The sequence below is a fragment of the Miniopterus schreibersii genome (genome assembly GCF_964146895.1).
Source record: "Miniopterus schreibersii genome assembly, chromosome: 14".
Lineage (NCBI taxonomy): Eukaryota > Metazoa > Chordata > Mammalia > Chiroptera > Miniopteridae > Miniopterus > Miniopterus schreibersii.
Window position 1 is genome coordinate 7,429,516 of NC_138114.1, and position 14,344 is coordinate 7,443,859.

At 51.4% G+C, this 14,344-nt stretch overlaps 1 protein-coding gene across 3 annotated transcripts in view; it reads right to left on the minus strand.

Moving 5' to 3' along the window:
- Window positions 1-14,080, minus strand: part of ALOX5 (arachidonate 5-lipoxygenase) — a 61,825-nt gene extending 47,745 nt beyond the window's left edge. For 2 of the 3 annotated variants that reach the window (XM_081158113.1, XM_081158112.1), the window contains exons 1-3: window positions 13,809-14,080; window positions 7,380-7,578; window positions 4,306-4,387 (exon numbers count right to left, since the gene is read on the minus strand). In XM_081158113.1, the coding sequence (XP_081014239.1) occupies window positions 4,306-4,387; window positions 7,380-7,578; window positions 13,809-13,958 (431 nt within the window). In that variant the 5' untranslated portion in view covers window positions 13,959-14,080. Of the gene's footprint in view, window positions 1-4,305; window positions 4,388-6,674; window positions 6,792-7,379; window positions 7,579-13,808 lie in introns of those variants that run through there. The other variant, XM_081158114.1, reaches the window with a different exon arrangement.
- Window positions 14,081-14,344: the final 264 nt, after the last annotated feature.

Sequence of the window (14,344 nt, forward strand, 5' to 3'; positions counted from 1 at the left end):
CAAAGGTGTGAGTCAGGTTGATGGAGATTCAGAGAAGGTGCCTGCCTGCTGGCTCTGCAGGGGAGGGCTTGTCAAAGGAGCAGTGGGCTCTGCCAGCTCTTCCATCTGTGAGAAAGCTGCCCCTCCAGCTCTCATCCTGATTCCAGGCAAGTTGGTTCCTCCCTGAATGTCCCAGGTTCCTTTCAAGCTGCTGCCCAGTGCTGGAGCCAAGAGGGAGTGTGTCAGGGCGAGTCTGTGTGGGCGCTTTAAGGGAAGCTGCCTGGCACTCCTGCAGCCTCCGTGTCCCTCAGCCTCAATTCCCGCTGGTATTCACAGCTTGAAGTTGTGGGGACCTCTCTTCCCCGCCCTGGGACCCTGGGATGGGGGCCTAATGGGGTGGGACCCCTCACTCCTCCTGGAAACCTCCACCATCAAGGTATCCCTCCTGATTGTAAACCGCGGCACCAAGGCTGCAGCTCTGGAATTCAGCCCAGATCTGCCCTGCGTCTCTGCCCCTCCTACCAGTCATGAGGCTTCTTCGGTTCCCTAGTTGTAGGACTTCTGTTCAGCTAGATTCCAGGAGGTTCTGAATGATGGTTGTTCTGCATTTTAGTTGTAATTTTGATGTGGTTGTGGGAGGCAGCAGGTACTGCGTTTACCTACATCCCCACTTTCTTGTTTCTCTGTCTGTAAATGACTTTTTCATTTGGCAGAATGCTGTTGAGGTTCCTTATGGTTTAGTATGTATCCATGGTTCATTACTTTTTAATGCCAAATAATATTCCATTGTATGAATAGACCACATGCTGTTTATCCACTCATCAGCTAATGGAATTTAGGTTGTTTCCACTTTGGGGTTATTATGAATATATTGTTACAAATATTTGTGTACAATTTTTGTGTGTGTGGCAATACGTTTTCATTACTCTATGTAGGTGTCTAGGAGTAGAAGTACTAGGTCATATGGTAACTCTGTTTAAGGCTTGGAGGAACTGCTAAACCAATTTCCAAAGTGGCTATGTTGTTTTACATTCTACCAGCAATGTGTGAGTTTCTCCACATCCTTGGCAGCCTTGTCTTTATCTGTCTTTTTTATTCTAGTCATTCTAGTGCATGTGAAGTGATATTTCATGGTGCTGCCTTGACGACCATTAGTGTTGAGCATCTTTCCAAGGGCTTATTGACCATTCATACATTTTCTTTGGAGAAGTGTTTATTCATTCCTTTTTGTGGCTGAAATATATTCCATTATATAGATATACCAGATATATCAGTTAATGAACATTTGGGTTGAACTCATCTTTTGGCTATTATGGATCATGCTGCTATAAACATTCATGTACACGTTTTTCTGTGGACATAAGTTTTCATCTTTCTTGGGTACATGCTTAGGTATGGAATCGCACCATTTTACATTCCCCCAGCAGGATATGAGGGCTCTTATTTCTCCACATCCTTGCAAACACATTATTTTACCCCATTCTGTGGGTTATCTTTTCATTTTCTTGAGCATATCCTTTGAAGCATAAAAGTTTTAAATTTTGAGGACATCAATTTATCCATGTTGCTTTTGTAGCTTATGCTTTTGTTGTCACATCTAAAAATCCTTTGCCATAAGGTAGTTCTATTTTTAATTTTTGAGGAATCTCCCAGCAATTCCACTTCTGGGTATTTATCCAAAACACTAATTTGAAAAGACACATGCACCCTTATGTTCACTGCAGTGTTATTTACAATAGCCAAAATATGGAAACAAACGAAATGCCCATCAACAGACAACTGGATAAGGAAGATGTGCTTATATGCAATGGAATATTACTCAGCCATAAAAAAAGAATGAAATCCTATCTTTTACAACAACATGAATTGACCTGGAGAGTATTACACTAAGTGAAATAAATCAGACTGAGAGAAAAAAGTGCCATATTATTTCACTTATATGTGAAATCTAAAGAACAAAAATAAACAAGTAAAACAGAAACAGACAGATACAGAGAACAGACTTATGGTTGCCAGAAGGGAGGGTGTTGGGGGGGTTGGGTGAAAGAGAGAAAGGGATTAAGAAGTACAAATTGGTAGTTACAAAATAGTCATAAAGATATAAAGCACAGCATAGGAAATATAGTCAATAATATTGTAATAAGTGTGTTTGGTGCCAGGTTGGTACTAGACTTACTGGGGGGATCACTATGTAAATTATACAAATGTCTGACCACGATGCTGTACACCTGAAACTAACACAAAATAATATTGAAGTCAACTGTAATTGAAAAAAAAAATCCTTCATGAAATCCAAGGTTACGAAGGTTTACCCATGTTTTCTTCAAAGTTTTGCAGTTTTAGCTCTTACATTTAAGCATTTGATCCATTTTAAGTTAATTCATGTATGTGGTGTGAGGTAAGGTCCAACTTCATTCTTCTACAAGTGGCTATTCATTTGCCCCATTTGTTAAAAAGGCTATTTTCCCTCCACTGAATTGTCTTGCTACTGCTGTTGAAAATTAATTGACCATAAACATAAGGGCTTGTTTCTGAACCCCCAATTCTGTTTCATTGACCAACATATCTGTCCGTAGCCAGTACCACACTGTGTTGATTACTTCAGCAGGATAGCAATTTTGATACTGTGAAGTGTAAGTCCTTCAACTTAGTTTTCTTTTTTAAGGTTGTTTTTGACTATTCTGGGTTCCTTGCATTTCGATACGAATTTTAGGATCTGCTTATCAATATCTGCAAACAAGCCAGCTGGGACTGTGATGGGGATTGTTATATCACTTTGGGGAGTATTGCCATTTATTTATTTAAAAAAATTTTTTTAACCCTCACCTGAGGATATGTTTTTATTGATTTTGAGAGAGAGAGAGAGAGAGAGAGAGAGGGAGACAGAGGGAGACAGAGAGAGAGAGAGAGAAAGAAACATTGATTGGTTGTCTCCTGTATGCGCCCCACTGGAGATTGAACCCGAAACCTAGGTATGTGCCCTGACTGGGAATCAAACCCAAAACCTTTTGGTGCCTGGGACAACACTCCAACCAACTGAGACACTTGGCCAGGGTGGGACTATTTCCATTTAAACAACATTAATTCCTCTGGTTCATGATCATGAGACTTCTTTCATCTTATTTAGGTCTTACTTATCTTCAGCAATGTTTTGTAGTTTTCATTGCATAAGTCTTGGATATTTGTCAAATTGATTCATAAATATTCTATTCATTTTGATGCTATTGTAAGAGGAATTGTTTTCGTATTTTTATTTTCAGATTGTTGGCTACTAGCATATAAACAATTGAATATTATATATAATCTTGTATCCTGCTTTCTTGTGTGGCTAGTGAGATGATCACGTTTTTTAGTTGTTTACTGTATTGGCGCGGTATATTACATGAATTGACTTGGGGATGTTAAACCAACCTTGTGTATTTGGGATAAATCCTATCTGGCCAGGTTGTGTAATGCCGTTTATGTGCTGCCAGATTTGGTTTGATGGTATTTTATTGAAAATCTTTGCATCTGTATTAATAAGAGATACTGGTGTATAGTTTCCTTTTTTATGATGCCTTTGGTTCTGGTATAACACTTGTCTCATACAATGAGTTAGAACTTGCTCACTCCTCTATTTTTTGGAGGAGTTTATGTAAGATTGGTATTAATTTTTTAAATATTTGGTAGAATTCACCAGTGGAGCCATCTGGGCCTGAGTTTTACTTTGTTGGAAGTTTTAGAATTACTAATTCAATCTCTTTGCTTGTGATTGTTCTATTAAGATTATTTCATATCGAGTCAGTTTTGGCGGTTTCTGTCTTTCTGAGAATTTGTCTGTTTCATCTAAGTTATCTGATGGATTGTTTGTGGTATTCCCTTTTATCTGTTTTCATTTCTGTGAGTTGGTATTGATGTTACCTCTCTTATTTCTAATTTTAATAATTTGTGGCCTCTCTTTTTTCTTAGTCTGTTAACTAGGGATTTGTCAATTTTGTTCTGGATTATGTATCACTTTTATAATCAAGTTACTATCAGAAGACATAAAAAGTGAGGGGTAATCCTTATGACTGGAGGTGGGAGAACATCAAGATAAATTCAAGCTTTTGCTGCCCCATTCCTCCCACGCTCCAATATGGTTGATCCCAAGTTTTCCATAACTCTCTTCACCATCTCTGCTTGGAGAGGTGGGCAGGGGAGCTTGGGGACCACGGGCAGCTGGTGCCTTGGTCATCAGTTACCAGCAGTGATGGGCCATATGCTGTGGGCAGGGATCATATCATACCACTGCCCCGAGATAGAGGAAACTCTGGTCCCATGGCCATTCAGTCTGATGTCATAACTCACCTGTACTGCTTCTGCCGGGTTTCCAGTTCTTTACGTCTGTGCTGCTTGAGAATGTGAATTTGGTCATCGCGGGCCAACTTTGCTGTGAGGAAAGGACAAGTGTGAGAAGAGCCTGAGGAAGAATGATGCCTTGCCCATGCTGAGTGCCTCACATGAATCATCTTACTTAAGCCTCAGAACACTCCTGTTTTATTAAATGGGACTCGGAGAGGTCGAATAGCTTTGCCCTGGAACTGTACTCGAGGTCGCACACCTAATTAATGGACAAGACTCAAATCAGCACAAGACTCAAATCCCATGCTCTTAGTCACTACTTTTACAAAAGACAAATCCAGTTTCTCCTCCTGCCTGCTCACCCAGCAAGCTTGGTGGCCTGCCCCTTGGGGCCTGAGGGTCACGTCCAGATGCATGAGCCAGGCTTGATTGGCATTGGCCTGTATGGGGCCAGGCCAGTGACTCTCTGTCCCCCTCCTGCAGGGGAGCGTGTGCCCATCTCTGGCCTGCCTGTGGGTTTTCACCTGGGGCTCTAACCTTCCGCTTGCCCCCCACCAGGACATTGCCTCTGTCATGAACCCTGGGCTCTGGCACAGAGCTGCCTTCTCCTCATGTTCCTTGTTGGTCTTCTTTAAACACCGCAGAATAGTCCACTCCTACTTCCTTCTCACGCAGAGCAGCACTGAGTGGCAGCTGACTGCAGGCTCCCTGTGGCTGATAGAGCAGCAGAGACTCCTGGCTCTCCTGCTTCAAAGCCCAATTGGCTGCCGACATTGCCCAAGCCCCTGTGCTGCCTACACGGAGGACTGAAAAAGAAGCTTGATTCTAAAGCACTATGTAGCGTCTTAGAGTGTGGGCTTTAGAAGGGACACGCCTGGGTTTGGGTGTGGACCTGGGTTCTGTCACTTAAACCTGTGTGACCTGGAGCAAGTTGCCTTGGCTTCGGTACAGGTGAATGGAGACAATAGTGCCTACTTCAGGGTCACGGTGGGATCTAGTGAGGGTGCAGTGAAGCACCCACGCAGTGCTCGGCACCCAGGAACCACCAAGAAACGGGAACAGGCGTCATTGTCCTTAGAATCCTAATGGACCTGAGCCACCTCTTCTCCCCCCTGAGCCGGCTGCAAAGGGGGTAAGGGCAGGGTGGGGAGAGGCCAGGCCATGACTCCTCTTTATACTATTATTTCAGGTGAAGGCAGTGAGCACAGCCAAGGGATTCCCGAGCTCAGGGATCCCAGAGCTCCCCTGAAAGGGGGCTATAATAATGCTCTCCAGCTCTCTGTGGTGAAGGGCCAGACTTTTTAAACATCCATCCCATCAAGACTGATATTTTTGTAAAATACAATAAAAATTAACTACTTAAAAAAAAAAAAGAACAAGCCAAAGATGTTCAACGTACGTGCCCTGTTTTTATTATCAGATGCAAGTCATAGAATTTTCCTGGCAAGTTGCTAAAAGTTCATGAGGCTACTCCCAGCCTCTGCACTTACCCCATGCAGACCGGCCCCCAGCAGCTCCTAGCCACACTCCTGTCACAGGGCCACCACCAGAGCAAAGTCTGTGATCTCTTTCCTGCCATAAGGTCAGGGGACAAAAGTCCTTCTAGCTCCAGTCATTCAGTTCAGAAATATTCTTGGAATTTGGCTTCTTAAGTTACCAACTCCATGTCAGAAACAATGGGGTGTGGCCTGATGGTCTCCGAACACTTGGTAGAGAACTTTTCCTACTTTGCCTCGGGTTTCTTAGATGAGAAAGGGGGACAATAACCTCATTTTATCTACTCCGCGGAACTTCTGTGAAGAACCAACAACCTAGTTATGCACTAGGAGCACTACCTGGCCCCTGACAGGCACAGTGGGCCCCTGCTCCTCGCGCTGGTGGATGCCTGGCACCTGAAGGTGGATTGTCCAGGGTTAGAGGTGAGCAGACCCAAGGGCAGGGGCTTGAAGGTAGAAACCCGCCTGGGCCGGGAGGTGGCTCTGGAGCTGAGAGGCTGGTGTGCAGGGGGTCGCTCAGCGCTGGCAGCCTTGGCTTCCTGCACTGCGGGCCAGCCACCTGTCTCCCATGAGGAATGGCCCCCTGAGGAACAGCCAGGCTGGGCGCTGCACATCTGAGGGTCTTGCTTTAGAGGGCAGATTTTAGGTTCTTTCCTCTTTTGGCAAAAAGTGGGACTTCAAATTTAACAAGTGGTGAGTGCAGACCAAGCTGCCACAGCCCCCTGCGTGGGGGCCCTGGAGCCCCAGCCCTCGGCGATGTCACAGAGGGCAGTGTGGCCTGCTGTCTGATCTGGAGAGCGATGCCACAGGCTTGACTTCGCTCAGGAGAGCTGCTCAGGGGTACACCCAGGGGTATTTGTTATGCGGGAACCTACCTACCCTCTGACAAGGGGTGTGGCTTCCCCATGATCTTCCCCATGATCTTCCCCTTGAATGGAGGGAGGCCCTGCTGTCTGTGTGCCTGGGGCCTCTCGCTCAGCTTCGCCCTCCCCCTCGGAGCCCAGGGTTTATTAGTGACTGGAGGAAGTTCACGCCCCCTGCAGGTGGAGGAGTTCCCGCCCCCTGCAGGTGGAGGAAGTTCCCGCCCCTGCAGGTGTTGGAAGGTCACGCCCCCTGCAGGTGGAGGAAGTTCCCGCCCCTGCAGGTGTTGGAAGGCCACGCCCCCTGCAGGTGGAGGAAGTTCCCGCCCCTGCAGGTGTTGGAAGGTCACGCCCCCTGCAGGTGCTGGAAGGTCACGCCCCCTGCAGGTGGAGGAAGTTCCCGCCCCTGCAGGTGGAGGAAGTTCCCGCCCCTGCAGGTGTTGGAAGGTCACGCCCCCTGCAGGTGTTGGAAGGTCACGACCCTGCAGGTGGAGGAAGTTCCCGCCCCTGCAGGTGTTGGAAGGTCACGCCCCCTGCAGGTGCTGGAAGGTCACGCCCCCTGCAGGTGGAGGAAGTTCCCGCCCCTGCAGGTGCGGAGGCGCGGAGCGTCCCCAGCCAGGAGCGGGCACCGTCGTTATTCGCAAGGACACAGCTCTTTCGGGGCCGGGTCTGCGCGCCCTGCGGGCTCCCCGGGGCTCCGGAGTGAGGGGCCCAGGCCGCTCACCGCGCCCGTCTCGCAGCACCACCTCGCCCTCCCCGGTGATCCAGCGGTAGCAGGGGAACTCGATGTAGTCGCCGTAGGGCGTCTTCAGTGTGATGTACTTCAGGTACCAGTCGTCGTGCAGCCAGTACTTGCGCTTCTCGATCTTGACCAGCTGGATGTCGCCCAGCTCTTCATCCACGCTCACATCGTAAGAATCAACCTGAGGAGGAGAAAAGGCAAATCAGAACCCCCGGGGCCCCGAGGCTGCATATTCCCTGAGTTCATTTAGCAGGGGCGTCTGCGGGCTGCCTGCCGTCCCGGGCTCCGGGGCTGCGGCCTGGGCCACGGCTCTGGGGCCCCGTGTCCGCTCTCGTGGCAGGTGGAAGGAAGGGTGGAGGCTGGAGCAGGCATCGGGCCTTTCAAGACCGGCAGGTGTGGGACAGCCTGCACTCCATGCCCTCCTCGGACCCTTGCTAAGCCCGATCTCCCCAATCCTGAGCTCTCCCCTTGGTGGCAGGGCCCAGAGCTCTCAGCACGCTAGTCAAGTCGGTGGAGGGCAAGGGTGTTCGTGGTGCATGGGCCTCAGGAGTCTTCACTCTCCTGCCAGCTGCCAGAGAGCCCTGGAGGGCTCCATGGGTAAAATGAGAAGTTGGTTCCTGTCAGCAGACCTCTGGGCTTTGAGCGCAGTGAGCAGCTCGCATGTCGTGGTTGCCACTGATGCCAGACGCTTGTGGTTAGAAAGCGACCTCCTTGCTATGCCCTGTGGTCTTAGCCTGGGCCCCAAGGGCTGAGGAGCCAGGTGTGTGTGTGAGAAGACACTTCTCAGTCCCTAGCAGGTGTTTGAGCACATCTGTCCTGCCAGGATGTCTCCTGCCGGGTGAACGAATCCTCCTGCCCCGTGATATAATCCTGACCCCAGGGCCTGGGACCCTGGGGGTGCTGTCTCTGCCACAGGGCCTGTCTGATTGCTGGGGAGAAGCCCCAGGCCCTGTGTGCCGAGTTGGGAGAGGAGCTCCAACGGGGGCTGCATGACTTGAGGAGCTAGGAGGAGGGGAGGAAAGGAAGAACACAGCTCTGGTTGGGTAGCTTCTGGGGTTGGGAAGAGAAGAGACACCCTGAGCTGAGGCACCAGGGGTCCAGGACAGGGAGGTTCTGATGGGACCAGAAGCCCACTCTGAGCCCTGCCTGCCATGGGATCTGCAGAGATCTCAGCCCTCCTGTGAGGCCAAGACAGAAGTTTCTCCAGGAGTGTGGAGGAGGGCAGAGAGGTGCAGAGGATGAGGCGAGCCAGGTGCCAGGGCAGCACTGGCAGCCTTGGGGGTGCCCAGATGACCCACCCTAGGCCTGGGTAAATTGTTTTACTCCCTGAGGCTGTTTCTTCACCTGTCAGGAAGCCAGTACTTGTTTAGCTTTCAAGACCATAGAGAAATCCAGTGATGTGGTGCCTGAGGGGCTCCCTTCTCCAGGCTGCAGGCCACTGGCTGCTGTACATCAGAAGAACCACCTAGCCCTCCGCCCTGACTCCTGAGGCTGGGTCACAGGGCAGCAGGACCCCACACTTCCTGCGAGCCACCACCGCGAGCTAGCATGGGCTCCTGCGCTGAGGTCCACCCTAACTACACGCCACACTGAGTAGCCAGAAGTAGATGTGGAAGGGAGAAGTTGACCCTCAAACCTCACGCTCAAACCTCTTGGCTCAAAATCTGGAGGGGTTCCTGTGAAGGTGGAGCAGGGGCCAGGAGCAGAGGGAGAACTGGAGGGGGTGAGGGGGGAGCAGAGGGGGAATGGTAGGCGTGTTCGGTGCTGGCAATGCAGCCCAGCAAAGGGAAGTCCGCGTGTGGTGAGCCTGGGTCTGGGCTGGGGTGGCTGCTCCAGGGGAAGTGGCTTTTCTGTGGCTCTGAGGGGCTGGAGGGGGCTGAAGTTTTCTGGGGGTGGATGCCAGGAAGGCTGGGGCCAAGGGGGGGAGGACAGCCATTCTCAAGTGACAGGTGCCATGAGCATCGAGGTGGACACACTCATAGGAGGAAGAGCCAGCACCTCGGACACCCAGGAAAGGGAGGTGGGGCTCAAGGGGCCTCTACAGGTTCCCCGCCCACCCCTGTAGGCCTGGAAGAGGGCTTCGGAGTCTCACCCAGGATAAACAGACTGAACAAACTACAAGGATCCAATATGCCATCTGACAGGGTCCTCAGTGGGGTTAGAGGAATACATGTGCCAGTCTGGCTGGTCACTGCTGACCCCTGGCTTCAGACTCCTTGCTAGAGGAGGTGAACAAGGGTCCAAGGACCTCAGCCCCACCCAACTCAGGAAGCATTTTAGGCACCACGTGTGGCGGCTGTGGTTTTGGCATCCACGGGAGCCACTATCAGAGAGTCACAGAAGATAAAGGCCTCTAAGAGCCTGCAGGGTCCTAAGCATCAAATTGCAAAGTCAGGTGACAGGAAGGCCCCACCTTACTCCCCCCTCTCCGGGGCCAGTGCCAGGGCAGCTGCTCTGCTTATTGTCTATTTGCCCTGATGCGTTGAATTCCCATGCCCATTCAGCACAGTGGACACTATCGACAGTGGATGGCCCATAACTGGCCCTCAATAAATACAGTGTACGTGCATGGCTGTGTGGATGGTTCCCATTTCACAAACGGCAACTGAGGCTGTCAGAGGTCAGGGAGCTACCATGCAGCTGTGGAATTGTGGCCCCATGATTACAATCCACACCGGTCTGATGGCAGTTCCATTTCCTCCCACTGTTCCCTGTAGCCACATGGTGGGTAAAGCTCTGGACTGGGAGCCAGGGACAACGTGGGGCGGGGTGGAAGGACATGGAATAGCTTCCTAAGAGATGGCATTTGAAGCAGCTCTTGGGACTTGGTGAGATTTCAGAGGTGGGGTGAGTGGGAGGAGGTGGATGGCAGGGCATTTCAGTTGCAGGACACGAGAGAGCAAGATCCCCAAGGTGGGGAGGAGGCAGCTGGAGCATGGAGCTCCTTGGAGCAGAGGTGGCAGGTGCTGTGGTCAGATGCTGGAGAGAGACATGGAGCCAGGAAAACGTGCACTTTGCCAGCCTCATATTGTGGAAGGGCCGCTTTGCTGATTTCACTTGTTGCTCTCAACTCTTTTTTGAGTATTTCAGCAAAGTGTGTATTTCAAAGTGAATATTTCAGCAAGAGTTTATTTCAAAGTGAATATATCAGCTGGCAAATTTTCATTTTATTTTGGTATCAGCATTTTAAAAAAGGTTTCATTTGTCTCTGCCAGATCCCCGCTGTTGCTGCTGGAGCAAGGACAGAGGAGAGTCATGGCATGACCCATCTTGGAGGGCTGGTGGGGGGCTGGTGGGGGTTCAGAGGGGAGAGGAGGAGGCTGTGGAGCAGAGAGAGAGGTAGACAAGGGCGAGACTGGGGCAGAGAGGAGGAGGAAGGGGCAGTGGTTAGGGACTGGGGGCAGAGACTGGGGAGCAGGAGGAAAATGGGAGACAGTAGGAGAAATTGGAGCAGCGAAGAGAGAAATGGGGGACTGTGGGGGACGGGAATAGGGAGTAGAGGAAAGGGAAGAAAGAAGAGGCAGAATGCAGGGAAGAGAGCAGACTGGGGGGGGGGGAGGCGGGGATAGGGAGAGTGAGGGTCAATATTCACTGAATATATTTAAGTATATGTAATTGTAAGGATTGTTTACACTTACTGAATATATTCCAGGATAACATATTGCCCTTAGCTTTCCTAAAAGTGCCGCCATGGAATGAAAACGGGTCAAGCAAGATTTCCCAGAAACCTGTATCTGCTAAAGTCATCCCATCTCACCTGAGTTACTTTAAATCACAGAGTTAAGGAAACGCATGAATGCGTTAAATGTGCCTAGACTTGGGCTAGTCTCTGGGCTCTTCAGGTCCAGTCTGGACTTTCCCCAGCACACAGTGGGGAGCCAAAGAAGGTGTGACTGTTTACAGGAGAATCTTCCCTTCGAAGGACTCCAACTCCCTGTCTTGTCCTAAATCACTATGCAGAACTCTGATGAGAATAGCCAGGGATCTGTGACTCAACTTATTGAGAAAAAAATCAGTCCTGTCCATTATTTGACTGAATTGTGCAAGGGGACTGGGGTGTTGACCTGCCAGTGACCTGGAAATGACTGAGTCGGTTGCCTGGGCATAGTCTTTACTGTTACTGTTATTAACCATAATGATTGTAACACTTTTCGAGTAAAGGGATAGCTTTATCTTCTCAGCAAGTATTTCCTCTAACTTTTTGTTTCACCTTTACCCCAAAGAGACAGGTTGTCCTTAAAGAGACATGACTGGAGAATGAGGAAGTCGCTCTGGGCTGTGCAAGACAGAGTGTGGAGTAACTTTGTATCAACAGGAACTTTCTCAAAAGCTGATTTTTCCAAAGAGCCTTTCTGAGCCAGCTGGTTCCCCTGCACGGAGCACGGTTCTGACTAGTCCTCTCTCACCCCAATGGAAATGTGACATTCAAATCATCCCTGAAATTTGCTTCTGAGACAGACACTGAGGTGTTTAATCACAATGGCATTTGAATGAATTCTCGGGGCTAGGAAGACTGAAGAGAGGCAGGGAAATAAGGAACAGAATAGTGCTTTCCTCCCTCTCCTAACAACCTGTTATGGCCACATCACTGTCTCTCCTGGGAGAAGCCACACATGGGTGCCCTGCACGCAGTGAGCACACCGACGTGTCATGTGGTGTGTGGAGAACAGGGCCCGCTGTGGCCCACTTCTGAAGGGGAAGCAGCCTGTATCCTTTTCTCCCTGAGGTGTGGGGGGAATCCATAAAATAATAGAAATAAACCAAGCTGCTTCAGAAATGACAGAGGGCGTCATCATCTCAAATGGATGCCTAATTATCCCTACTGTTCTCAGGGCCAGTTCCCTGCGGGGAAACCAAGACTAGGAGGCTGTTGTGATGTTCAACACCTCCTCTTCAGGAAGGAAGCTCAAGCCTGGCTAATCCAGGGTGGGGCAAATGTAGGTTTACAGTAGTTCATATAGAAAATAATACAATACTTAATAAATAATAATACAAGAATAAACTCTCTACTCACAACTGTAAACCTATTTTTGCAGCAAGCCCCCCCCCCCCATGCTGAATCTGGCTAAATGCTCAGTGGGTCAGCTTATAGCGGGGTTCTGAGGCTCCAGGGTAGGATTCTAGGCCACTTTGAATTTGGAATCTGGAAAAGGAGTGGACTATTAGTACATGCTTTAGGCTCTGCAGACCTAAAACACACTTCACAGGTTTTATCCATAAGCATTTGGCTGAGACATATGAAAATGCCGTTTTGTCAAACAACTCTGAGCAGTTTTATATGGTTCAATCTTATAATCAACAAAGTGGTGAGAAGACAGTTTTGTGAAGTCTCAATTTCTCTGGTCCAGTTCAGGGGCTGGGGGTGGTGGTGGGGAACAGATATTCTGTGGGCATCTGCAGTGTTGCGAGACTATCGCAACAGTCCCTTACTGAGCACTTCCTATGTGCTTGCCCCTGGGCTGGGCACACGCTAAACACACTCCATGAGAACCGAGGCCTGTCATGTTCACAGGGCTGGAATCTGTGCCCAGGTCAGCCTAGGGAGCCCGTGTCCGAGGAAGGACACCTGTGCATGGCCTCCCACAGCACCTGGCACCACAGGCTGCAGGTGCAGTAAACACTGGCTCCCTTTGCTTCCTGAACTCCAACTCCACGGTCTCCAGTGAAGAGGGGAGAGGGGAAGTCCTCGCCCCCTTCTCCCTCCACTGAGCCCTCACCCGTGGGTAGAATGCTCCCTGGTGGGCGCACTGCCGGGAGCTGGAGACAGCCTCCAGCTTTGCGAGGCTTCTCCTTGCTTGGGTTCTCTTGTTCTTTCCCTCAAAATGCCCCTGGGACCTGTCCTGAGAATGGCAGCTGCTCAGTTGTGAGACATCTGCCAATGCACTTGGGGAAACTGAGGCCCAGAAGGGAGACAGAGTGAGCCAGCGGTCAGGCCCAGAGGGGACTCAGGCCTCTGGACCCCCAGACCTGCGCTTCCTCGCACAGCTGGCAGCTGCTCTGAGGTTCCTTCTGAGCTTCACAGCAGGACCAGGACTGCGGGGTGCACTAGACCCCCTCCCCCAGCCCCTGGAAGGAACCCCGAGAAGCGGTGCACCAGTGGTGCTGCCCATAGCCGTTGCCCAGTTAAGGGGCCTCTCAGCGCCTCGGGCCCTCGTCTGTGAAATGGAGAGGAGCCCTTGCGTCTTCCCTGCTCCCTGGGGAGAAGAGCCTCACCCTGGAAAGGCCCCGTCTTGCGTCCCAGCCCCCGACAGGGTCCTGGACGCGCTTCCCCAGGGCCCGGGTCTCCCAGAGAGTTCGCTGGACGCGCCCCGGCCGGTGCCCCGCCGCTCCAGTGGGTCCCGGGATCCCTCTGCCGGTCCCCCCCGCCCCCCCCACGGGCCCGGGGCGCCCCGCCGTCCCCCGCGCCCTCACCGCGCCGCGCTCGAAGTCGTTGTAGAAGGGCTTGTCCAGCAGGTGCTTCTCGCTGCAGCCCGCGGAGCCCACGAGGCTCAGGTAGATGTAGTCGTCGGTGCCCGCGAACCACTGGCTGCCGGTGGCCACGGTGACGGTGTAGGAGGGCATGGCGGGGGCGAGCGCCACGGACCCGCGCGGCGAGCTCTCGGAGCCTCGGGGCGCTGGTCCCCGCGACAGCCGCTCGCCAGGACCCGGGACGGCGGCGTTTCCACCCGGCCGCCCGCTCGCCCCGCCCCGCGCGCCCCGCCCCCGCCGCTCTAACCCGAGGGCGCCTCCGCCGCCGCAGGGGTTGCCCACTCCTGCTTCCACCTGCGTGGCTGGGCGTCTGCTTCAGTATTCAGGGGGCTGGGGCAACCTGGCCGCCAGCCCCCAGCCCCCAGCCCCCGTCCATCCCTCCATCCATCCCTCCATCCATCCCTCCATCCATCCCTCCATCCATCCCTCCATCCCTCCATCCCTCCATCCATCCCTCCATCCCTCCATCCCTCCATCCA